Here is a 24,227-nt window from a genome sequence, read left to right as displayed (position 1 = left end):
AACTTTTTCAAGAACAAAAGTGCTTCAAAAACAAAAGTGCAATTTAGGAAAACTAAATGTAAACAAGCCTGAACACTCTCATTATTAACTTAGACTACTTCACTCCCAGTGAGTTCCATATATTGCAAGCCACAGTCTCATAAGCAGTCTCCTTTGTCCTTAAGGCGGACTTAGACATCCCCAACAAGCACTGATCAGCTGTTCTAACAGATCGATGGCTCTTGTAGTTCACACATAGAGAGGGGTATAAACTGAACCCTAAACTTTATAGGGAGCCAATGTAGGGAGGACAGAGTAGCCTTGAAATTCACATTCTCTCATAGTTTTGTTTGACTCTGAAAATATTTAGGCCTGCATTGCACAACATTGAGTTTAATCCTTGAAAAAACTAGAGTTGTCCTAACGTTATTCAAGTAGTTACCATTGTGACACCTGATCAGTTGAAGACAGCATTATTAGAAACTGTATCAATAACTGATTGTGGTGATATGAAAATATGAAGCGTATTAGTCTCTCAAAATATTGAAAAAAATTATAAAGCGAAATTGTTTGACATCTTTACAGAATATAGTTACCATGTCGAGCCAAATGGAAAAGAATATCATAGCATTTATCCTATACTTATACTACTTGTTCTTTAGTAATAATAATAATAATAGTAGTAGTAGTAGTGGTAATAGTAATTCTTCTTTGCTCTAGAAAACAGAACACTTTCTTTATGTGTGTGTGTTTGTGTTTCCTTAATTGTTTCACTTACCGCCTGAGACTAGTATTATAAAGGAAACTCACTTAAACAAGAACCGAACGAGGCTCGTGTGGTAGCGGGTACCGAGCCAGCACGTGCTTGCGGGCTTGCTTAAAATTAGAGGACTTTTTTTTTTGACAATTTTGGCAACTTAAACTTGGTCCTAAATGTTATCTTTAATCAAAAAACACAAATACTATTAATTTCAGATAATCATTTACTAACGTGGTTGACTTTCACTTCCCTCCAGTGGTCTCTGGGAGGAACAACAGTTGTACGCTACTGTTGTCATTTCACACGTAATAGCGCAGTAGTACTTCCGTTTGGTTTGTTCAAAGTAAGAGCTGAGATTTAGAGTCTCTGTGACCACTAGAGGTCAGGATAAAGTTAATACAAATGAGCCTTTCTCCTTTCATTTTCTGCTTGTCTTATATATTGCTGAATATATTTTGTACACATATAAATATATATACTGCAAAAGGTATTTAAACTCTTCCAGCTTCACTACCTTTACCCATTGTAAGTTCGTCATTAGACCTGCTTTCCTCTCATTCACACACATTTTAAATTTATCATCACTTTGAATCCACCTGCCACTCCTACCACACAGCTCACCACATCAGTCCTGACTTCCTCATGCAATACCGCAGTTCCTCTCTTGGTACTCCATCAGATGCTTTCTCTCTGTTCACAAAGGCACAGTGCCACTCCTTCTGAACCTCTTTAAAATGATCAACAACAACAATTTTGGTCTTGTTTAGGCAGCGAAATTGAAGCCATTGATTTCTATTTTTAAAACAATTACATTCTTAGAACTTCATTTACTGTAACTTTTTTATGATAAATGGAAAATATATCTTTAAAAAACAATAATATGTACTGATAAAAAATTACTATCTCTCCTAAGGAGCTCTTTTAGAACAGACGTAGTTGTGATGGAGGGCTTACTAAACGACAATGCATTAAAACAGACAACAGCAGATTAATACTTCTGCAAGGCATGAATGCCAAAATTACTTCTTTACAGGGGTTCTGATGTCTGTTCATCCATCCAGCTCTTACTCGAGTAACTTTGTTAAGGCCATTGACTGAAAAACAATTAGGCCTTTGCCACAAGAAAAAAACAAAACAAAAACAAACAAACAAACAAAACCCTTCCAAACAAAATCAATGAGGTTTATTTGAAGAACTTATAGATTTTATATTATAACTTATAGATATTATACATTTTATTCATTCTGTGAGTACCTAGTATAGGTTTTCAGCTTCTTCACGCAGTACAAAAACATGCATGTTATGATAAAGGTGATTCCAAATTGCAGTGCTGCAAGAATGGATAGTTACAGTGTGACTTAAAAACACTGTGAGCAGTCAGTAAGAAGAGAAAAATGATGTGTACATAATGTGTATAAATGTGAGTACATTATGTGGCTATCTACAAGCACAAATGCCCGGAATATAAAGAAATAATGCAACAATAAAACAGAATCCATTTATCCATTTAATTCATTTAGAAATTAGATTAAAAGAGAGCTCAAAAGAAGGGTTGGGACAGGGGTGGGGGCGGGGGCCACAAGATTATATAGTCACATGATCTGGCTTTTCAGAGTGTGGAAAACAGAGCTCACACATGCAAGAATTCTTGCCATTGCTTTGAATGTATATACTAGTTTGGATTAAGTGTTAATTGATCCTGAAATAGATAATTATACAAAAGTGGGGACAGTGTTTAACAGTTGTAATGGTTATTCGTGGTTATATGTACATATACATATTCTAAATAGGTCTACAGTTCAAAATTTTGTGGACATATTATGGAGAAATCCGCCATAGTGTGATGAATAAGTGGTGTTAAGGATTATGTCATAATTTTTATGTCATTTGATGTCTCTGTTACACGTTTTTAAAGTATTTATCTGTCTTTTGGTTTTCTTAATGTGCAGGCTGTCATTTTTGTATTAGAATTGTGTACTCTCAATTCATATATTTTGGAATTTGTCAAAAAAAACAGAAGGTCAATACTTCCGGCGAGGGCATTCAAAATAAAAGTTTCAAATAGATTTAAGAACGAAGTCCTGGTGGTTGTATAGTGATCACGTGGTTATGGTTCGTCGGTGTCGTCGATCGTCATAGGTTGCCGGGACACTTCCGCTTCGAAAGTCGATGAGTAACCCCGTCAAACGGCCGAGCAGTCCACAACAAACAGCAAAGAGGGAACTGTAAGATAAAGAGGAAGAGACAGTCTCCACGTAAACAGTAAGGACAATTATTTGTAAGGTTATAAGCGATTTTATTAATATTACGCTAACGCTAATGTATTGATTTGTGGGCTAAGTAAGTGAAGCTAATTGCTGAACAACAGGTGTGCCAAATTAGCGTTAGCTAGGCTGCTCATTAATTGTTATCCAAGTTAACACAGCCCGATGTCAGTAGATAATAGTAAATAGCATGTCGTTTCCCTAATGTTAAAGTTAGCCTCTAACCAGTAACGCTGGCTACTCTGAGCACTGCTGTCAGCTCGTGTTTGCATTGCTCCACCATCGCTAATTGGCTCTTCTGTCATGGTAGTGTTGCTGGATCAATACCTTGTAAAAATGACAAAGGTTTTGTTTATTCTAAGCAGCTACTTGTAGGCTTTCTGACTTGTTTGGCAGTAATGGGTGAAGCCTCTGTAGTCAGGTGGTTGTACCACCTGTCTGACGTGTTTGAGCGCCTCTGCTGTTAATTATTGAGCTAAATGCAAGGCGTTTAAAAGGTGTAGTTGCTTATGCTTCCAAACCTGCTTTAGTTACATGTACAATCAGCGGTGATGGAGGTCTTGTAGTCGGTGAAGCTTACTACAGCTACAGGTCACATGCTCCCCTTTAATCCAAACATAAGCCTTATGTGGTAGTTTTTACAGCAGGGGGTTATTATACTGCTTAGCTGCAAAGCATAAAATCTTCACCTTTTAGTTTTAGGCAAACGTTCTTTAAGAGGTGCTTTCACATGGCCTTGGCTCTTAACCTGTGTTTTATATTTACAGCAGAAATGAAGTCCTATTGTGTTGCAGTCGTGCAGATCAAACTCTTTGACCATAAGTGCATTCCTGCACTGATCATGAGATCAGCATGAGGCCTGGCTTTTTTTTTTTCTTCTTTCTTAAAAAAAAAAACTTGACACATTGGTGTTAAACTAACACCTCGCTGTTAAAGGCCTTCCTCATTAGTGACAGAGAAAAGTGCAGAATGTAGAACTGTTCAGGTCCACTACATTTTTTGCTTTAGTGTTCTCTAATCTTTTATAGTTGTTGAGGTGATTTGTGGATTTACGGGTGCTGAGTGCTCACATCTTGTAGCAACATGGGAGAGCTCTTCAGAAGTGAAGAGATGACGCTGGCTCAGCTCTTCCTCCAGTCGGAAGCTGCCTACTGTTGTGTCAGTGAACTGGGAGAGATTGGGATGGTCCAGTTTCGTGACGTAAGTCTGTTTTTTATCAAACTTCTAAAGCATTATTTTTATTATCTTCTACTATCTGAAAGTTGCATTAATTAATTATCACGGTCATGCATGTGGTGACGTAAACAACATCACTAGTGGCACTATTGAGAGAGTGGATGCCTTCTGAATCATGTGCTCACAGCTGACCCTCATACGTGCATGAGAAAAGTCATTCCTGACAAGTCCTGAGGGAAGCTTTGTGTTTGAGCGTAAGATGGACAGTAACACAGAAGCTCTGTGCATCAGCATGTCTTATTTCATCAAATTGTCTCCATCAGTTTAAGAAACTATACCCATTACAGAGTTTAGACTTAACAGAATATATTAAGTCTAAGTAGTGTTTACAAAAACCTGCATTATAGCTTGCAGTGAATTAACATGATTGTTTTTTATTCTTTGAATTGAATTGTTTATATTCGTTGAACCTTGTGTGTTTTTTCCTTTGCAGCTGAATCCTGATGTGAATGTGTTCCAGCGAAAGTTTGTCAATGAAGTACGACGATGTGAGGAGATGGATCGTAAACTCAGTGAGTGCTCTTAAATGTTCATTTTTCTATACCAAAAGAATACTGCATTAGTTAAGTTTCCACCCCTTAACATATTAAAATACAGTTATATGAGGATGGTAGTTCATTATCCAAGCTTTACCATCCACTTGTATCCCTGTTTTAAATACCTTCTGAAAACCTTTTTTACATCTCTCTCATAGGGTTTGTGGAAAAAGAAATTAAGAAGGCTAACATCCCAATACTCGATACAGGAGAGAACCCAGAAGTTCCTTTTCCAAGAGACATGATTGACCTGGAGGTGATTTTTGCTTCTCAAAGATAACCATAAGTGCTGTCATCTGCTACTTCAGTCAGCTCATCATCCCTCTCATTGTTTCCCCATAGGCCACATTTGAGAAGCTGGAGAATGAACTGAAGGAAATAAACACCAACCAAGAAGCGCTAAAGAAGAACTTCCTGGAACTGACCGAGCTCAAGCACATTCTGCGTCGCACACAACAATTTTTTGATGAGGTCAGCTTAACTGCACACAGGCCTATAAAACAGGAGCGCTCCAGCCTGTCAGTATAACACTGCCATAGCCAGAAAGGGAATTGTGACTTTTAGATTTACAATCGCTAACTGTAAATCAAAAGGAAGCAAATAATTGACTAGTAACATCGGAAGAAGCAAATTGTTAAATGGCTTTTATTGTTTTGTATCCAAGAACAGGCTATAGTGAAAACAATACTTAACTTTTAGAAATTTATTTATTGTGGCAATTGAGAAGTCATTGATGGCTTACAGTCTGCTGATAGGCTGCCTGGTGTGGTCTCTGTTTCATACAGACGGAAGCACTTATTGCTGTTATTGCTGCTTTGGTAAAGCAGTGTTTGCACTCATGTTTTTTTTACGGCTGTTCACATGCTGACCCATTTACACTGGTTATTCACAGTAGTTCCTGTACTTTAAATGCCTTGCTGTTTAGTACTTGACACTGATTTTATTCCAGGCACTTTGTTCATTTGTCAGACTTAATCCTTGCTTTTTCACCTTTGGCCAGCACCTATTCCACTTCACTGCCTTTGAAAGCAAAACTGGCTGTTGACTTACAACGTTAGGTCATCTTTTACAGGTTATTATGAGCTTTGATGAAGGTGAATCATTAAGCCAGATAAAAAGATGTTCAGCCATTAACTGGAGTGACAAGCTTTTTTTATTAAGCTCCCATCTTAATGTCAACATTGCTGTAAATAAAAACAGTTTGAGACATTTCATGGCAATTTTCATATGAGTGTGTATAGACTATAGAGAAATGATTATGTTGCCATTGTTACTAATGATTTGTTGTCTGTCCTGTAGATGGAGGATCCCAGTTTACTTGAGGAGTCATCCATTCTCCTGGACCCAAATGAGCCCGTTAGAGTGGCTCCACTCAGGCTAGGGTGAGTCTGTTTTGTAGTACTGCACAATTTAAATACCTCCCACAGATGAGCTCTGGTTGCCCATCTTAGTCAGGCATCCAAGGTCACCTTAAGCAGAAATCCATGCAAAATCTATCTTCAGTTTGGAATTCCTGATTGTTTTTCTTGTCTTTAAAGTTAATCAGAGGGTACTTTATTTATCTTTCTAACATATTCTGTAGATTTGTTGCTGGAGTCATTGGCAGGGAGCGGATTCCCAACTTTGAGAGGATGCTATGGAGAGTTTGCAGAGGTAATGTGTTCCTGAGACAGGCAGATATTGAAGATCCTTTGGAAGACCCAACTACGGTAAGTGCTGCTCACAAATGAAACATTTGTGAAAGTAGGTGAGATGTTTCTGTTTTCTAACTTAGCTTGGTGATGTTTCCACAGGGTGATCAAGTCCACAAATCTGTCTTCATCATATTTTTCCAAGGAGACCAGCTGAAGAATCGAGTGAAGAAAATCTGTGAGGGGTACGTGAATTTGCATTTCTACTATTAATGAAGTGTCCATGACCAATAGATTTTTTTTTTTTTGCTTACTTATTAATCTGTTTCTAGATTCAGAGCGACACTGTACCCATGTCCAGAAACCCCACAGGAGAGGAAAGAGATGCTTGCTGGGGTGAATGCTCGCATTGATGACCTGCAAATGGTAAATACACATACTCAGAATTGTCTCACTAACACTGAAAAGCAAGGTTCATTTGGTTGGTTCTTTCTTTTTCTCATTTTTGCTCTGTCAGCAAGATATTTTTCTTTCTAATTTGTTTTGAAGACGTTACCACATTTCCTCCTCTTGCTCATGAGGATGTGAGTTATTTTCTGTGCAGAGACATGTCCTTTAACAGGAAACCATGTTGTTGTTTTTCTTGTGCTGTGGAGTGCAGTGTGTTTCCTAACTCCTCATAGCAGTTGTCTACTCCCAAACAAAGTGGCTCAAGGGAGTCCCTCCTTCCGTTTGCTTTGCAAATGACACTCCTCTTGCTTCTTGGCCATGTAATGATACAGCAGGTAAAATAAGTATTGAACACAAATCAGTTTTCATTTTCTAAGTAAATATATATCTAAAGGGGCTGTTGACATAAAATTTCAACATAAAAAGAAATGAAACCATAGATGTCCATAAAGTGTAATAATGAGAAATGACATAGTAGAAAAAGTATTAAGTACATGAAGAAAGAAAGGTATTAAAAAAAAAAAAAAAAAAAAGGTGTGGAAACTTATCTTAGAGTTAGAAAACAATCCTGCCACTTAGTTCAAATTAATATTAGCTAGTTCAATCCCAACTGATGACCTAAAAGAAGTTGTCTCATTACCAAGATGCCAACATATCATGATGGGTAGATCCAGTGAGCTCTCTCTAAACCTCTGCAGCCTTATTGTTGCAAAACATACTGATGCCATTGATTACAGAAGAATTTCTAAACTACTGAAGGTTGCAATGAGCACTGTTGGGGCCATAAAGTAAAAAGCATAGTTAGAAGAGTTGTCCAAGAGCCAAGGACTACTTGTGGAGAGCTATACAAAGACCTGGTATTGGCAGGTACAATTGTTTCAAAGAAAACAATAAGCAATGCACTCGACTATCATGGCCTGTATGCATGCTCACCACGGAAGACTACATTGCTAAAGAAAAAGCATGTTGAAGCACATTTAAAGTCTGCTGATAAACATTTAGACAAGCCTGTGAAATACTGGCAGAATACAGTCTGGCCAGATGAGACCAAAGCTGAACTCTTTGGATGCCATAATACACACCATGTTTGGAGGTCAAAAGGCACCGCATACCATCCCAAAAACACCATACTAACAGCGAAGTTTGTATTATTAAAGGAAGGATTAATGGGAAAATGTACAGAGACCTTTTTGATAAAATCCTACCTGAGCAATTCATGTGACTAGTTTCTCGATATGAAATATTCAACAAATCTCAGTTCAAGCATGTTCAATACTTTTTTTCCCCTGTGTTATTTTTAATTATTACACTATTTTATGTTTATTTTTAATACTTATTTTACCCACTGTACATGCAGTGCTATGGGGGTTATACGTCATGTTACACAGACTGAGATATAACTGAGGTCCCACATGCTACTTCACTCTGTCAACCTGATGTGTCAGCACTGTTTAAGTGTCATGTTCTCGGATATTGATGAAACAATGACAGTTTAAACCACAGGAAGTTTAAAAAAAAACTTGCACAAGACAGTTGCTTGATACTCAGCATGCCCTGTGCATGACAAATCAATGGATACTTCTTTGCTCCCCTGCATGCTGGGGGAATGTGAATCTCTGTTTGTGGATTATGCTTGTTGCTACTTGGGCATGAGATCTATGTAACAGAATGGCATGTCAGTGTTGTCTCAATAGCAGGCAAGAATTTGGGTGTGGGAGACAACAGAGACAGATATGAGCCTTCTCTTTGCTAGTCATGGGCTGGGCTTTTAATCTTAGTCATAGAGCAACATACCTGTTAATATTCTGACTCCCTTATGGGAATCCCTTAATGGATTAGAAACCCTGTTGCTCTTTAGCGTGACCTTTTGCTCACCATTTATGCCAGTAAAAGGAATGTCTGATTCATTTCTACTATTTTTGTTTTCTTTGGATTCAGTTTAACATTAGGGCTGTGTAATATTAGATTTTTACCTTCAAGGTCATCAAAAAATGTATAGTAATATTGTGATAGATATAGAAAGCTTGAAAACAATAAATAAATAATATTATTAAAATGAATCAGTAGTTTCATTAACCGTGTCCTTGGTTTTAGTAAAACGATTGAACTTGAAACTAAATGAAAATGTGTATTGAGGTGTAGAGATGTGCGTAACCTTTACTGTACAAAACCATACGGACATTTACACAATGTCTAGTTCGTTTTTAAAATACAATGGTTATTGTTAATACACCATCATCGTGACACTACAAGGTATTATATTTCACACACCTGTTATTGTATTTTTATGAATGGTTAATGTCAGTGAAGAACATGATAGTTTCTAAAAATTATACTCAGAAGTTTTAATAATGGGTTTCTGATTCAGAGAAAAAGGCACCACCATTACACTGATGCAGTTTTTGCTGAAACATGATGGCAGGAATGGCTGTTGGCTTTCTGTGTGACCTGTTTTCAGGGAGTCTCATTGACATTCATAGATTTATTTATTTATTTGGCCAAAAGAATTCTTCATGATCTCACTGATCATGCACAAATCATGTAAAAAATTCATTTTTACTGTGGCCATCACTGCTCTTGTTTGTCATTAAAGGTGCTTAACCAGACTGAGGACCACAGGCAGAGGGTCCTACAGGCTGCAGCCAAGACAATAAGAGTTTGGTTTATCAAGGTGAGGAAGATGAAGGCCATCTACCACACCCTCAACCTGTGCAACATCGATGTCACTCAGAAGTGTCTGATTGCTGAGGTGTGGTGTCCCATCTCAGACCTGGACTCCATTCAGTTTGCCTTGCGTAGGGGGACGGTGAGTAACAGAGGAGCAGTTTATATTTGGTGTAAACTAGCCAGTCAGGTTTTTACAAGGAAGATGATTTCATGTTTGAAAAAAATCAGTTTCTACTAAATGTTTTTGTTTTTTGTTTTTTTTTTCATTTTACTGTCGAGTCCTTTTTGCTAAATTGTCTAGTTCTACATGTGGTATATTCAATTCAATTCAATTCAATTTTATTTATATAGCGCCAAATCACAACAAAAGTCGCCTCAAGGCGCTTTATATTGTACAATAGATCGCACAATAATAAATGCAGAGAAAAACCCAACAATCATATGACCCCCTATGAGCAAGCACTTTGGCGACAGTGGGAAGGAAAAACTCCCTTTTAACAGGAAGAAACCTCCAGCAGAACCAGGCTCAGGAAGGGGCGGGGCCATCTGCTGCGACCGGTTGGGGTGAGAGAAGGATAACGGGATAAAGACATGCTGTGGAAGAGAGACGGAGATTAATAACAGATATGATTCGATGCAGAGAGGTCTATTAACACATAGTGAGTGAGAAAGGTGACTGGAAAGGAAAAACTCAATGCATTATGGGAATCCCCGGCAGCCTACGTCTATTGCAGCATAACTAAGGGCGGTTTCAGGGTCACCTGGTCCAGCCCTAACTATATGCTTTAGCAAAAAGGAAAGTTTGAAGCCTAATCTTGAAAGTAGAGATAGTGTCTGTCTCCCGAATCCAAACTGGAAGCTGGTTCCACAGAAGAGGGGCCTGAAAACTGAAGGCTCTCCCTCCCATTCTACTTTTAAATACTCTAGGGACAGCAAGTAGGCCTGCAGAGCGAGAGCGAAGTGCACTAATAGGGTGATATGGTACTACAAGGTCATTAAGATAAGATGGGGCCTGATTATTTAAGACCTTGTATGTGAGGAGCAGGATTTTGAATTCAATTCTGGATTTAACAGGAAGCCAATGAAGGGAAGCCAAAACAGGAGAAATATGCTCTCTCTTTCTAGTCCCTGTCAGGACTCTTGCTGCAGCATTTTGGATTAGCTGAAGACTTTTCAGAGAGTTTTTAGGACATCCTGATAATAGTGAACAATAGTAACAATAACAAGAACTCGTTATGGCTCAGCACATGATCTGATCCTTGGAACAGCTAGTTTTGCATTGTTCCAGACTTGATGATCTAAAGTTAGGACTTTTGTTTCATGACATTAATATTTTTTTCTGGTTTTAGGAGAAGAGCGGCTCTACTGTGCCTTCCATCCTCAATAGAATGCAGACCAAACAGACCCCTCCAACCTACAACAAGACAAACAAGTTCACCTCCGGCTTCCAAAACATTGTGGATGCTTATGGAATTGGCAGCTACCGTGAGATTAACCCTGGTAAGCAAACTATGAATTCTGTGTGTTAATGCCTAGCTGGTTTGTGTGGACCTTTTTGTATTATGTGGCAGTGGGTTTCTATAATCTGTTTACTCAGCTGGCTGAAGTATTGAGTTACAGACAATGAAAGGCTTTTACTTCAGCTGCCTCATCAACCATTATCACCATGTTGGAAAATTGTGCATGTTTCACTCATTTATTTATTTCTTTATTGACATACTACACCACCCTCCCCCTTGTATGATGCCTGCCTCCTTGTCTCCAGCACCATACACCATCATTACGTTCCCCTTCCTATTTGCGGTTATGTTTGGTGATCTGGGCCATGGGACACTCATGACCTGTGCTGCTCTATACCTTGTGTTAAGAGAAAGCAGACTGATGGCGCAGAAGAATGATAATGAGGTATGGATCATTACCATCTCATTAGTCCTAAACCATCCCTTGTTGATGACACACAAGCTCTGATTCCACAGGACATCGTGCATTTTTGTTTTCACAGTTTCCTCATGAAAGTTCAATATCTTTTTGTGACAGATATTCAACATGATGTTTGGGGGGCGCTACATAATTCTGCTGATGGGAGTCTTCTCAATGTACACCGGCATTATTTACAATGACTGCTTCTCAAAGTCCCTAAATGTGTTTGGGTCTGGATGGAGTGTCAGACCAATGTTCAATTCCAAAGTTGGAGGCAACTGGACGTAAGTGTCACTGGTAATAATTGATAAGAGCTTTAACACAAGGACTTCTTTTTTTGTTCAGTATGTAAGCTCAGAAGTCTGATCTCTGTCCTCATTCTGTTCAGGGACGGTATACTTAATGGCAGTACAGTTTTGCAGTTGGACCCAGCAGTTGATGGAGTCTTCAGTGGGCCGTACCCCATTGGCATTGATCCAGTAAATCATTTAGTTTTTAATCTTTTAGAGCTCCATAGTTATACATCTATGCCAGCTATTTTGTCTATACAGTTACAAAAAAGAATCTACAAAAGTCAACAGTCATTGGCAGACATAAACTAACCCGAATACTCACATAGTTTATAATTCGTAATTGCATTGTGCCTCAGATATGGAGCATTTCTGTCAACAAGCTGTCATTCCTGAACTCCTTCAAGATGAAGATGTCTGTTATCCTGGGGGTAATTCACATGCTGTTTGGAGTCACACTAAGTCTCTTCAACCACCTGTGAGATTTCCATACCTATGTATAATTAAGCATTGATTCTTATGTTTTTCTTTTTGAATTTGTGCACTTCTAATATGCTTTTTGTGGTTTTCTTCAGGTATTTCAACAAGCCCCTGAATATTTACTTGGGTTTCATTCCAGAGATTATCTTCATGGCCAGCCTGTTTGGCTACCTAGTCATTTTGATCTTTTATAAGTGGGTCTCCTATAGTGCACGCACTTCCAGGGATGCTCCCAGTCTCCTTATTGCCTTTATTAACATGTTCCTGTTCAATTACAATGACCCCAACAATAAACCATTCTACAGAGGACAGGTGAGATCAGCATACTTGCAACTTTCTTTTTGTCATGAATGAAGAGATCAATCTGTCCTTATTTTTTCTCTTGTACTTACTTTCCACCTTTTTTTGTAGATGGCCATACAATCCCTTTTGGTGGTAATCGCCTTGGCATGTGTCCCCTGTATGTTAATAGTAAAAACTCTGGTTATGCGAAGACAGTATTTGTGGCGGAAGCATCTGGTAAGATAAAACAGTCTGCACTCACAGTCACTCAATATACTTTTCTAATAGATTTAAATAGATTACTTCATTAAGTTTCACGGTGTTACAGGGTACACAGAACTTTGGAGGAATCAGGGTGGGCAATGGGCCCACTGAGGATGAAGCTGAAATCATCCAGCATGACCAGCTCGCACAGCAATCTGAGGATGAACCTGAGGTAAAAGATGTGTTCCCACAATAACACTGAAGTCTAACATCAAAAGTTAACGCCTTTTTTTTTTTTTTTTTGTATTACAATAATTGCATACAGAGCATATAACAACAGGACAGCAGCTTGCTGGAGTAACTCGGGAGAAGCACAAGTTAAAGGATCTTTTCACATCTTTGAATAATTTAGTCTTTCAACCTTAGTTGGAGACAGAAACTTGATGCCTTGTTTTTCCATTTCCACCCTTACTGTCAACATCAATTATGAATACAGACATTATGGATACATTTTTTTGTAATTCCTGCACAGATTTAACACAACCATGAACAGATGGCGAGTAGTGAGTTATTTTACCTGGACTTCATAATTTTACTGATGTAATCTGATTACTGGTTTTATTTTAAGATGATCTGAAAGCACAATGTGCTCATTCGCTAATGTTGGTTTCACTCGATTCTCCTTTTAAATAATTAACTGTTTCTCTTGTTACTTTCCTGTTTATTGACGTTTGCCTGTCCGTGTGTGTGATGTCAATAACCAAGCGTTGCCTTTTGTCACCTGCTTTCAAGGCCTGTGAGGAGGAAGAGGTAGGACAGGAGCTCATGCTGCACATCCACCTGCACCCTATCCCCTCATGTTAATATACATTTCCTTTACTGCTCCTGCTTTGTTGTCAACTGTTGCCTGCTGCTACTAGTTGCGTCTGAATGTTTGTCATTGTATGGTGTGGTCAGTGACTTCTAAATGTATTTTATTGAAAATGGGCAGGGATTCGTCATGTGGTGGGTGCCAGTAGGCCAGTGCTTCCCTATGGTCTTGGTGATGTGCATGAGGCATCAGGAGGGCAGCTGACTCTTTGGGTTCACAGGTTTTTATGATGATGATGCCTCTTCTTATTTTCGGGGTTGATGATCTACAATAAAAAAATTGCTTTTCTGTCAATTCCCTTAATCATTGGTGACACATATTAAAGCTGACTTCTCCTTTGTGGACCTCAGGACCTGTTGTAGATATGTTGTTTTCTACTTTTTTATGCTGAGTAAACGAAACCACTAACTTTTACCCACAGTTTAACTTTGCGGATGTAGCAGTGCATCAGGCCATTCACACCATAGAGTATTGCCTGGGTTGTATCTCCAACACTGCTTCCTATCTGAGGCTTTGGGCCCTCAGTCTGGCTCATGCACGTAAGTTGCTTCACCTGCAGTATTCAGTTATTTAGTATGAAAAATGGCTCTCTGTATTAACACCTAAATGCTTTGACTCTCAAAGGAATCAGAGTAGTAAAGTTGGTGTGTATGTACTTTCTTATACACAGAGCTGTCAGAGGTGCTGTGGTCCATGGTGATGCGCATAGGCCTTTATTCTCGCAGCCTTGGAGGCTTCATCCTTCTGGCCATAGTCTTTTACTTCTTCGCTGTTCTCACAGTTGTTATTCTTCTCATTATGGAAGGCCTGTCAGCGTTTCTGCACGCATTGCGACTGCATTGGTGAGTTTAGTTTTAATGTTGTTTTTTAGGATTTGTATATGTATTTGCTTGGGTTTGATATAAAACATACACTAATACCTTTGTGAAAACTTGTTAGTGTTGAAGGATAGGACTCCTTAAGGCAAATTACTGTCATTGCTACAAAAGCAAAGCTCTAGCTCCACCTGCAGGCTACAATTAATAACTCAGTGACCATCCCAGGTGCTCAAGTTAACAAACTGGTTTTCCAATCATCTGCTCTCTCTCCTGGCCTCTGTCCTGGAATAAGTCTGCTCTTGTCAATGTGGTGCTGTTCATTTATGCTCTATGCGTGGCATGCAGAACAGTCTGTGGCTCGGCACCGATGAGCCTTTGTTGCCTCCTCATAAATGTCTTTGTCTGGCTTTGCTGAATGTCACGCTGGTTTTATAGTTCACCGGCACATTCACAGAGCATGTCTGTGTTGCAGCCGGCCTTCACGATAATTGTCCTTTACACAGGAATGCTGGCTGAGCGTGTTTTCACAAATTGTCTTCATGGACAGTCTGTTTACATTTTAAGCGAGGGAAACTAAACGACCCCTCCCCCAATCAAAATATTTTTATTTCCAGTGATTGTATCTGGAAACCATGTAATTACTGAACATCAAGTTGACAAAGATTTAGTTCTCAGTAGACAAAACACACTGCAAACCTGCAATTGCTAAAATCCCCTAGAGACCTTGTGCATGAAACACTAATTCTTTCTGACTGCATATACAATGTATGTCAGAACTAAGCACAAGAGTAGGGTTACTTATTTATTTTTTTAAATGGAATATGTTGTCAATTTTTGAGTTTTGTTTAGTTGTGGGGAAAAAATGGTATCCTTTTGAATTATTTTTCCTGAGAAAAGAGCAGCTCTGAGTGTTTCCAAGGACTTTTGTGAGAAGTGTTGAAGGAAGATATGCACAATGTGCAATATGTAATACTACATATTTCTTCTTGCCACACCAGACGGGCTTTGGAATGAATGTTATCCATGGCTGCTCAGTTAAAAGGTCATCCAGCCATCACTTAGCATTGGCCTTTTTTAAAAATAGACCCTGATCATTTTCCTGAAGGGAAGAGGCTTAGGTGTCTGTCCCAGGATGTAGACATGAGCTTATGCAGGTGTGTGCAGACTGTGGAATGAAGAGCAAGGGTCATCAGCCGCTACTGCTCTGCTCAGCATTACCCAAGCTGCCAGCGGTCGTCACTGTATGCACGACAAGGTTCTTGTGTGAAAGTATGCATGTCCTTTTTTTCTGACTAATTTATATTGATTTCTTTAATCGTAGGGTGGAGTTCCAAAACAAGTTTTACTCAGGCAACGGCTTTAAGTTCCTACCTTTCACCTTTGAAAGCATCCTGGACGGGAGAGCTGAAGACTGAACAAATCCTCTTCCTCAGTTCATGCCTCTAATCTGTTGAATTTGTGTGGTGGTGAATAGTGATTTTTGTGTGATGCAGTTTCCACCTACTTGTTACCATAGCTACATGACTACTACATACTATTTACTTAGTCACTCGTCATCGTGTCTTGTGTTTTAAACTTCCCATTAGAATTGGTATCTGGAATATGTATTCAAACATAATTATTTATTCATTCCTTAATAGCCTTGATTCTAATCTGTTGTGTCTTCTTTTAGTCAGGTCTTTTTATTTTATCGGTTTTATTTAGTTAAATGTTATTTATGCATTTTTTTCCCCCTCCCTTTATTGCACTGCAACTTATGTACCATATGCACCATGTTTAAAGTTCATATCTGCTGCTGATGGATTTAGGGGACGACAGAATTGTTTTCTGATATTCTTGTATGTCTTCGTATTGTTATATTCTAATTTTCATTGCTTTTCGGAATCGTTTCTCAGTCAAAACCTTGTGCACTGCACAGCTCATCTATTTGGTTTAATAAGAAAGAAAATGCATACCCATGCTGCATACTAACCTCACACAGAGCTCTATAGCTCTAAAGGGAATGTTAACCAGTTCTTTGCAAATGAAAAGACTTTCATCCATTTGAGCCATTGATATGTTTTGTCTCTGTTCTCTCTGACGATCTACATGACAAAAGGGGAATCTATAGGTGTCCTAGTAGGTGGATTTTCTGTAGAAATGTTGCACTGAAATCATTGCACATTATCAGTCTCACTTTTGATTTTGGGTCCTGTATTATGTCTTCATTTATGCTCAGTTTTTTGATTTGACACAGAAAGCAGTAAGAACCACATACAGCAGACATGATTTGTCAGGAAGGATTAAGCATCACATGAACAATAAAGTGGAAAATGCTTTAAAATGTGGTGTTTGGCTTGATTTTTACATATCTTACTTTCTGCTGCAGCAATAGAGCAAAAACAAAAAGGTAGACTTTATTAAGTGTGTTAGTAAGTGCTTAGGTCATCATTTATATATCATTACTCATCCTTAGTATGTTATTTATAAATCCATGTATGTTTATCCATCTGTTACTGTTACACGATATACAGCTATAGCTATCACTGCTACTACATCACTGCTAGTATAATCATATCAGGCATAATGCATCTTTATAAATGGCATAACAAGAAGGAATAATGCTATATAAATGATGAATTAAGCATTTGCTAATACCGTACTAACGCCCTAATAGAGTGAAATTGTTATAAAGTGCTACATACAAACGTTTCCTTTTTTAAATGTGTATTTAGAAATAAATTTTGACTTTTTTCTTCAATCATGACAAACTTGATGTATGGACTTTAAAGTTTTTAGAAACTTTAAAATCTCAAACTTTGTGTAATGATTTATTTTACTTTAAACCTCCTCTAGGTGGCACTATTGGGCAGTATATGCAGCTGCAGTGGTTCATGAAAAATGAGAATTGATTTGATCCCTCTAGAGCTAATAAATACACCTAAAGTTGTTTTTGACTATTTGGATTACTGGTTTTATTATAGTACTTTGTGACCAATGATGCTACCTGTCAAAGAAAATGTATCTGCTAATGCACTGATGAACTGAAAACAGATATGTTTTAACTGGCCCCTTCTTAAACACAACCGTGCTTATTTAAGGGATGTTATGCTATAATGAGTCCAAAAAGAAGTATCCACTTGTGTCCTGACCCATTTTGAAAGATTTTGTTTAACTTTATCTGAAGCAAATATCTGTGTCATGTAGAAGTCATCCTTTTTAAAACCGTACTCAAAGTAAAAAAGTATTGACATCAAAATAAAGTTCAAACAGTAGGAGTGCTCGTTATGTAAAATAGCCTTTTAATCATATAATTACTGAGTGCACGTGTGAATTTTCCGAGGTAAAGGTGGTATAATTTTGTTCATCTTTGGTAGAATATCTCGGAAATCCAAGTCTTAATGTATAATAATGACTTTTGATTATGTTTTCTGTTAATCGTGGCAACTGGCTGCAGTGTGGTGGAAGTATAAAGTTCTATGTAGACCCCCTTTTTTATTTTAGTGGTTGATAAATGTACTTAGTTACTTTTGACCCGTTTAGTTTGACTTGCCAAGACAAAGTCTAAAACATCCTTTTGGCAACGTGAGCGGCCTGACTACAAACATCGTCCACCACTCTGGGTTGAGGAACATCATGTTCTCTATTCACATGCTTTCGTTGTATAAAGGGGGGGCGGGGGGCTTCTGGTATACAACAGCCCAGGGTAATAATAGAACTCTTTATTTGTCTTCGTCTCTTTTTTTCTTCTTCTTAGAAAAACTCATTTAATTTGATATTTCCCAGTGTGTCATGTATAACCAGGGGTGAAAGTGAGCTTGCATAAGAGCCCCAGATATCTTGCTGTTTACACATCCAGTGAATTTAACTCTGCTGTTTCAAAGCTAGAAGCGCAGTGAGACTGAGCTTATGACTTTGCTCCTTTATCTAAAGCAAACATGTGCACAAATAAGTGTACTTAAGTTTGGCAGGAAACAAGTATCCAGGAATTTTGTGTTTCTTCTCGAGCTGTAGTAGAGTTTTCTTGAGGATACCGGAGGTGCTTTTTCAGCTGTTCTAGGACTTGGTGTCCTCTTGATGCAGGCAGAGAAAAACAGGTTGATGATATAGTCAGGAAAAGACAGCTACAACAACAGCAACTAAAGATCTTACAGCACAAAATCAGTTTTCTGTACTGCAAAGACCTAGCTACACTTTAGTATTTTTTTTTTTTTTTAATTACTGAGCAGATTCTCTGCAGACTGAACAAGTCCAAACTACATAATATTGCACAAATGTGGATTTGCTGTATGACTGTTCTTGCAGGAATGGCTCTCAGCACCTTCGGCGTCTTTGTGGGGTGACTCACTGTACCTTTTTGGTACACTGCAGCTGGAATAATATTGATACTGTCATTTGGTTTTCTGTTTTCCCACCACACATGTTCATGCCTGGTGATAGAATTCCGGATAATTAATAAAAGTCAAACATCTCATACAGTTTACTATTGTATTCTTAAGAACACAAAGATCCAAGTTCATTCAGACAGAGGAACATAATTTTATTACTCTTAGGCTGCTGTTACACATTTCCATCACTTTCAAGGATTACATTAACGAGTTATTTATTGCTACCCTAATACTGTTTCCTAAATCCTATCCCTAGTCATGGCTTTTGTGCTAAAATATGATTTAAAGGAACTGAAGTAAACACTGAGAAAATTATGCACTTAGCTAAATATCATTATCATGAAGATGTTGTCTTTAACACCATAAAGACTTAGATGGCTGTGATAAAAAAGTGCTATGTATTTTATTTTAGGATATCAGCACAAAACCTGCTATTAGCACTCAGCAGCTTCTCCACTTTTGGAACTGTTCATAAACCATAGGACAGGGATGGAAAAATTATCAATACTATTACTACTGTCAGAGGTTCTCAATAGTCAAAACACCTGGGGACCTAATTGTCATGCAGACAGTCATTACAATCATTCTAATGACTTATCTATATGCATTTTTTCCTATATGCATTTAGATGCAGCAGAGGCAGCAAATTAGAAAGCAGAACAGACTGAGTCTGACACATGGCACCAGTCCAGGAGTCAGACCAGAGACTTAGTTGGTAAGAATACCAACCAAGAATAAGTTCTGTGCTCTAAGCATTCAGTCATTAAATGTCCTCCACCAGTCATAAATGATGGACTAAGAAGACTGATACTCCTGCGCAGATAACATGGTAAATGTAAAGACTTTCGAACTTAGAGTTTCTTTGCACCTGATCCTTCGGAAGGGCTGAAACAATCTGTTCTACCATGTAAGTGTAGGTTTTGTTCTGTCTTGACAGGATTACAAAACCACGACAAACAGGTCCATGAGGCCAGTAGGAGGCCTAGGTGAGTCTGGGAACCTGTTTTTGCTTTTGTGCACTACTGGGACTTTATTACCAGCTCTCCAGATCACATTGTTCTTTAAGCAGTTTTCCATGACCTGTCTGGCCTCCACCTATTGTTTCCAGGCACTTTTTTATACACTTATTTGGCCGGAAGCTTTATACAATAAAAAAACCAAACACATAAATGACAATGTTGAGCACAAGGGCAACTTACAAATACGCTCCATACCTTTGTGCAAAAGAGTTGTGTAACACAAAAAGCCAGAAGAGATGGAAAACGAGAGGGGGATGGAACGTGTCGATTGCATAAAAAGATATGACAGCTGACTTTTTGACTAATTAATTGCTGTGGAAACCCTGAAAATATTCCTGGAGGCGGTAAGTTCAACTAAAATGTCACCAAGTTCCAGAAGAGGACACATTTTCTTTTCTTTTACCCTCAAAATCTTTTGCAACACCCACAGAACTCATAAAAGTTACCAGTCATAAAGAAAGCCAAACCAAAACAAACAAAATTAGCCTTAAAATGCCAGTGGCTGCTCCCAAAGTCTTTAATATGAATGAAAAAATGTCTCCAGTTTGAAAAGCTTGATCATAGCCAGAATCTCTGACCTGTTGTCTCTGTGATAGTGTATGTTTATGGGGATTTCTTTTGTACTGAAAGAAAAGACTACTTTTTCCATGTTATCAGTGGTGGTTGAGGTATGGAAGTATCAGTCATGTGAACTGAGTCACCCCACCACCTGCACTTCGCTGGAGCTAGAAGTCAAAGCTGATATATTTACATATTTTTAATATGTAAATATATAATATTTGAGAAATGTCTTAGCTTTATGCATGATGGCTGGAAGTATCACTAAAGTCTTGCTTGAAAGAGAGCCATGTTTGACATGAAATATAACCAAATCATTTGTATGCATTGTATTTGCGTGCTGAAAGTACAGTAGCTTGCTGATCAGGGACCATAGTAAATACAGAGAGTGCTGTTGGTTGAAAATCAAAAGCTCAAAAAAATCCAGACCACCAGAATCTGTTCCCGGACAGTTTGAAATCTGGACTTCCTCCCAACTTGTAGTGAGTCAGAGGACAGAGTTCATTGTGGGTACTCTCGTGAGTGCGTGTGTGTGTGTGTATATAACTACAGTCTAAGTACATGTGAGTGGGCATTCATGTGCACCGGGCTCTGTAAATCCAAACAACAGAATTGGCAATGTTTTTGTTTCTTTCCAAGCGCTTACCCACACTGAAACTGAGCCTGAAGGATCAACTTAGCAGTGTTTCTTCTCCAGCTTTACAGTTGAAAAGTTCTCTTTGAGGTGAACGTGCCTATTGTGTGGCTTTTTGAGTATGCTGTGTGCCAGTAGTGCCCCCATTTTGAAGAAGGACAGTCACCACAGACGGGAGGAAAACAGGCAGCAGCATCAGGTCGTGCTACTCTTTGTTGAGAATACTTTTGTTGTTCTTCAACTGTTTCCAGGGACAGAATAAATAACTCCGCTTAACCAAAGGCATTTGCCTCCCTCGCTGCTATGAATGCACCACCATGAGAAACATATTACCAGCGGTTACGAGTGTTTTGCCTCTTTTGGAAATTTTTCTCTGTTTCTTTTTTCGTCTGGAAGCACCTCCGGGACACGTGAAAGAAATGTTCTCCATGTTTGCCCTGGTCAACATCTAGAATGGGAACATTTAGGCTTTCAATTTTCATGGCTGCCTTTATGTCTGGGAAATGCTGCATGATTCTGGGGTTAAGACTAACTTTGTTAGGTGACTGTCAGCTACTTTCATTCATCAACTTCAACTGACTGTATGATTTAGGGAGTCAAGAGCTATGGGTCAACATAGAAATTAAGAAGGTACATATTTTAAAGCAGTATTTAAGTTGCTTTTGAAGCCTTCTGAATTGGACTTTTAGACACTACACACAGTTGTAGTCAAAGGTTTGCATTCACTCATCATGGGCATGAATGTGATGCTAATTTAATGTCTCTTAGTAGATTGGACATTGACCAGACACTTTTGTTTATTTGACCACTCATCTTGGCAGAATCAGTAGAGTTCATTGGTTTGTTTTCCTGGCAAAGTCCCGGCTTTAAAGAATAGTTCACAAATTTTCAGTGCGGTTGAGATGGGGGCTTGGGGACGGACATCCCAGAAGCTCAAAAACAGTATTCATGTGTTTTCATGTTGAAACAGTTAACCGAGTCCAAGTTTCCGCCTGTTGATTTGAGGAGAAGTTGAAGATTTTAGAGGTAGTCCTCTTTTACTATTCATTGCACTAACCATTTGTGCAATGTGCTAGCAGCAAAACAGCCCCAGGGGATGATGCTACCACCACCATGCTTGACAGCTGTTACAGTGTTCTTAGGTTTGAAAGGTTCACCTTTATTCCTCCAAACACATCCCTTGTCATTGTGGCCAAAACACTGAATCCTTTTCTTGTCTGACCATGATCTTTGAATTTGCTATTGTTCAAAAATGAGCCTATAATTCTTCCTTGGATTTTTCCAGTGTTTTGAGTATTGGTCAATCCAATGAAAATCAAACAAATCCTTTTTTATGTTGGCAAAGAGAAACTACCAGTTGCAGTCGATCATGATCACTAACAAGTTAACAAGCCTTGGCCTTGTCAGGGTAAAAGACATTGTAGTGTTGTATTTAAATAAATGTATGTATAATAATTGAGCCTGTATGTATACTTTTTTATGCCCAAACACACACACCACACTAATCTACTTATGTTTTGTGTTTTTTGACAGGGTTGAACTTTCTATAATAGCAGTGTAATTGGGAACATAAGCATAAAGGAATTTCCCCCTTATGTAAGGTGGTAGGATAACAAGTTCTGAGAAAATGGTTCACTGAAAGAGATCTAGAGATAGTGGGACGGAGTGAGACAGTGAGAGAGAAAGCATGGCATTTCAAGGGGACATAAAGAGACAACCAGAGAAGGAGTTCGGGGGGATTGAGAGAGTTTAATGCCTCATGAGGTGCAGGGGACGCTCCTCTTATTGTGACGGAAACGTAGACTTAAGGGGCTGGCCAAGAAAATTACCTTTCAATGGAAATCTGCTGGTAAAACCAAGCAGAGCGAATGGTTTGCAAAAATGCAGCTCTAGGCAACAAAGTCCTGCACTGTACTGTGGTTGTAGTTTTTGCAGTATGACATCTAAATATATATAAATACTGATCTCTGTAATCTCTATAATTAGTCAGGACAAATGGACTTGTGTACCAAACAGGCTTTGTAATAAAAGACAGACAATGTCAGTTCAAAACTTGTTGGTTCTGTTGCACATTTACAGCATATTTAAGGAAATTGCATGATGGATAATGTCACACTCAGAATACCCACATTAGTGGTGCAAGCAAGACTCAGAGAGTCAGAAAAAATGCCACAATATTAGAACCACACACTTCTGTGTGACCTGCATGGACAGATGTGGACAGTGGGGCTCTGTGGTGTTTTCAACTCTGACATTGTACGTGGATTCTTCAAGAGGAGTATAGAGACTGGATCAACACCTTGTGTTCTTGGTAGCGTTCCTAAAGCCATTCCTCAGTATTTGTGGTTTGGTGTTTTGCAGTATGTATCCTGCTGCAGGGAGTGCCATCGCTATAGGAGTGCTTGGCCTGTAATAATGTTTACTGCATGTGCCAAAGTAACATCCACATGACTTCCAAGAGACAAAGTTTCTCAACAAAATATTGAGCATTTCAACAAGATCATAAATGTCATTCACAACCGCACATCTTTCACTGGTTGTTGTGGCTCAGTCCTGCAAAAATTCCCCATTTGAAGTTCTCTGCTGTGCTGTTGTTTTACTTTCCGCTTTTCTGTGTCTATTTTTAGTGCCTGGCTCTGTGCGCAAGTATGGAAATTAACAGGACTCCTTTAAAAGTTAGAAAATTGTCTCTTGTTTTAGATAAGCTATTTTAGGATATTCCTCGGCATGCTGTCATCATCCATCCAGATAACTTAAAATATTTGACTATGTCAGAGAAAAATGTTTTACATAAACAAATAGTGATTCTAAATTGGCTGCAGGTGTGGATGTGGGCGTCTATGTTAGCCCTGTAATGGACTGGTGATCGGTCCAGGGGGTACCCGCCTCTCACCCTATGACAGCTGGGACGGGCTCCAGCGCCTCCACCTCCCTGCTCCACCTCGCAAATGCCAGTTCTGTAATGTGTTCCTAAGCTGTCAGTTGCAGATGGATGGGAATGCCACAGTCAAAATACCATGCTGTCAACAATTCTTTCTCATATAACCGATTATTGTGACCATTACAGTAGAATGCAACCTTTTCAGCTTTCCATTTACGTTTTGCAAATCCCAGTTCTGGAATTTTTCAGACCTCAAGGGAAAAAATATGACAGTGGTTGTCATTGACAGACGTGTCTTAAGGATATGCAGCTGGTTACCATAAAATCAAACCCCTGCTTAATGGCAACAAAATCATGTGTAGTCAAAATTTTGTGTAATG

At 38.7% G+C, this 24,227-nt stretch overlaps 1 protein-coding gene across 9 annotated transcripts; it reads left to right on the top strand.

The window, feature by feature from the left end:
• Positions 1-2,843: 2,843 nt before the first annotated feature.
• On the top strand, positions 2,844-16,711 carry atp6v0a1a (ATPase H+ transporting V0 subunit a1a). Of its 9 annotated transcripts, none has more exons than XM_025906387.1 (22): positions 2,844-3,001; positions 4,059-4,203; positions 4,673-4,751; positions 4,934-5,031; positions 5,118-5,246; positions 6,075-6,157; positions 6,358-6,484; positions 6,569-6,651; positions 6,739-6,832; positions 9,450-9,662; positions 10,873-11,023; positions 11,289-11,428; positions 11,561-11,727; positions 11,832-11,922; positions 12,093-12,211; positions 12,309-12,525; positions 12,625-12,732; positions 12,824-12,931; positions 13,465-13,509; positions 13,992-14,109; positions 14,241-14,412; positions 15,710-16,711. In XM_025906387.1, the coding sequence occupies exons 2-22, from the start codon at positions 4,087-4,089 to the stop codon at positions 15,801-15,803; spliced, it is 2,553 nt and encodes an 850-aa protein (XP_025762172.1). In that variant the 5' UTR covers positions 2,844-3,001; positions 4,059-4,086; the 3' UTR covers positions 15,804-16,711. The 9 variants fall into 9 exon arrangements, with proteins under 9 accessions (XP_025762172.1, XP_005468900.1, XP_005468899.1 ...); XM_005468843.4 differs by having other exon boundaries at positions 4,032-4,203; positions 13,492-13,509; XM_005468842.4 differs by having other exon boundaries at positions 4,032-4,203.
• The last annotated feature ends 7,516 nt before the right edge of the window (positions 16,712-24,227 follow it).

This window comes from Oreochromis niloticus, linkage group LG4, assembly GCF_001858045.2.
Source record: "Oreochromis niloticus isolate F11D_XX linkage group LG4, O_niloticus_UMD_NMBU, whole genome shotgun sequence".
NCBI lineage: Eukaryota > Metazoa > Chordata > Actinopteri > Cichliformes > Cichlidae > Oreochromis > Oreochromis niloticus.
Note: the sequence above shows the minus strand (reverse complement) of the source record. Positions and strands in the feature narration are given on the sequence as shown.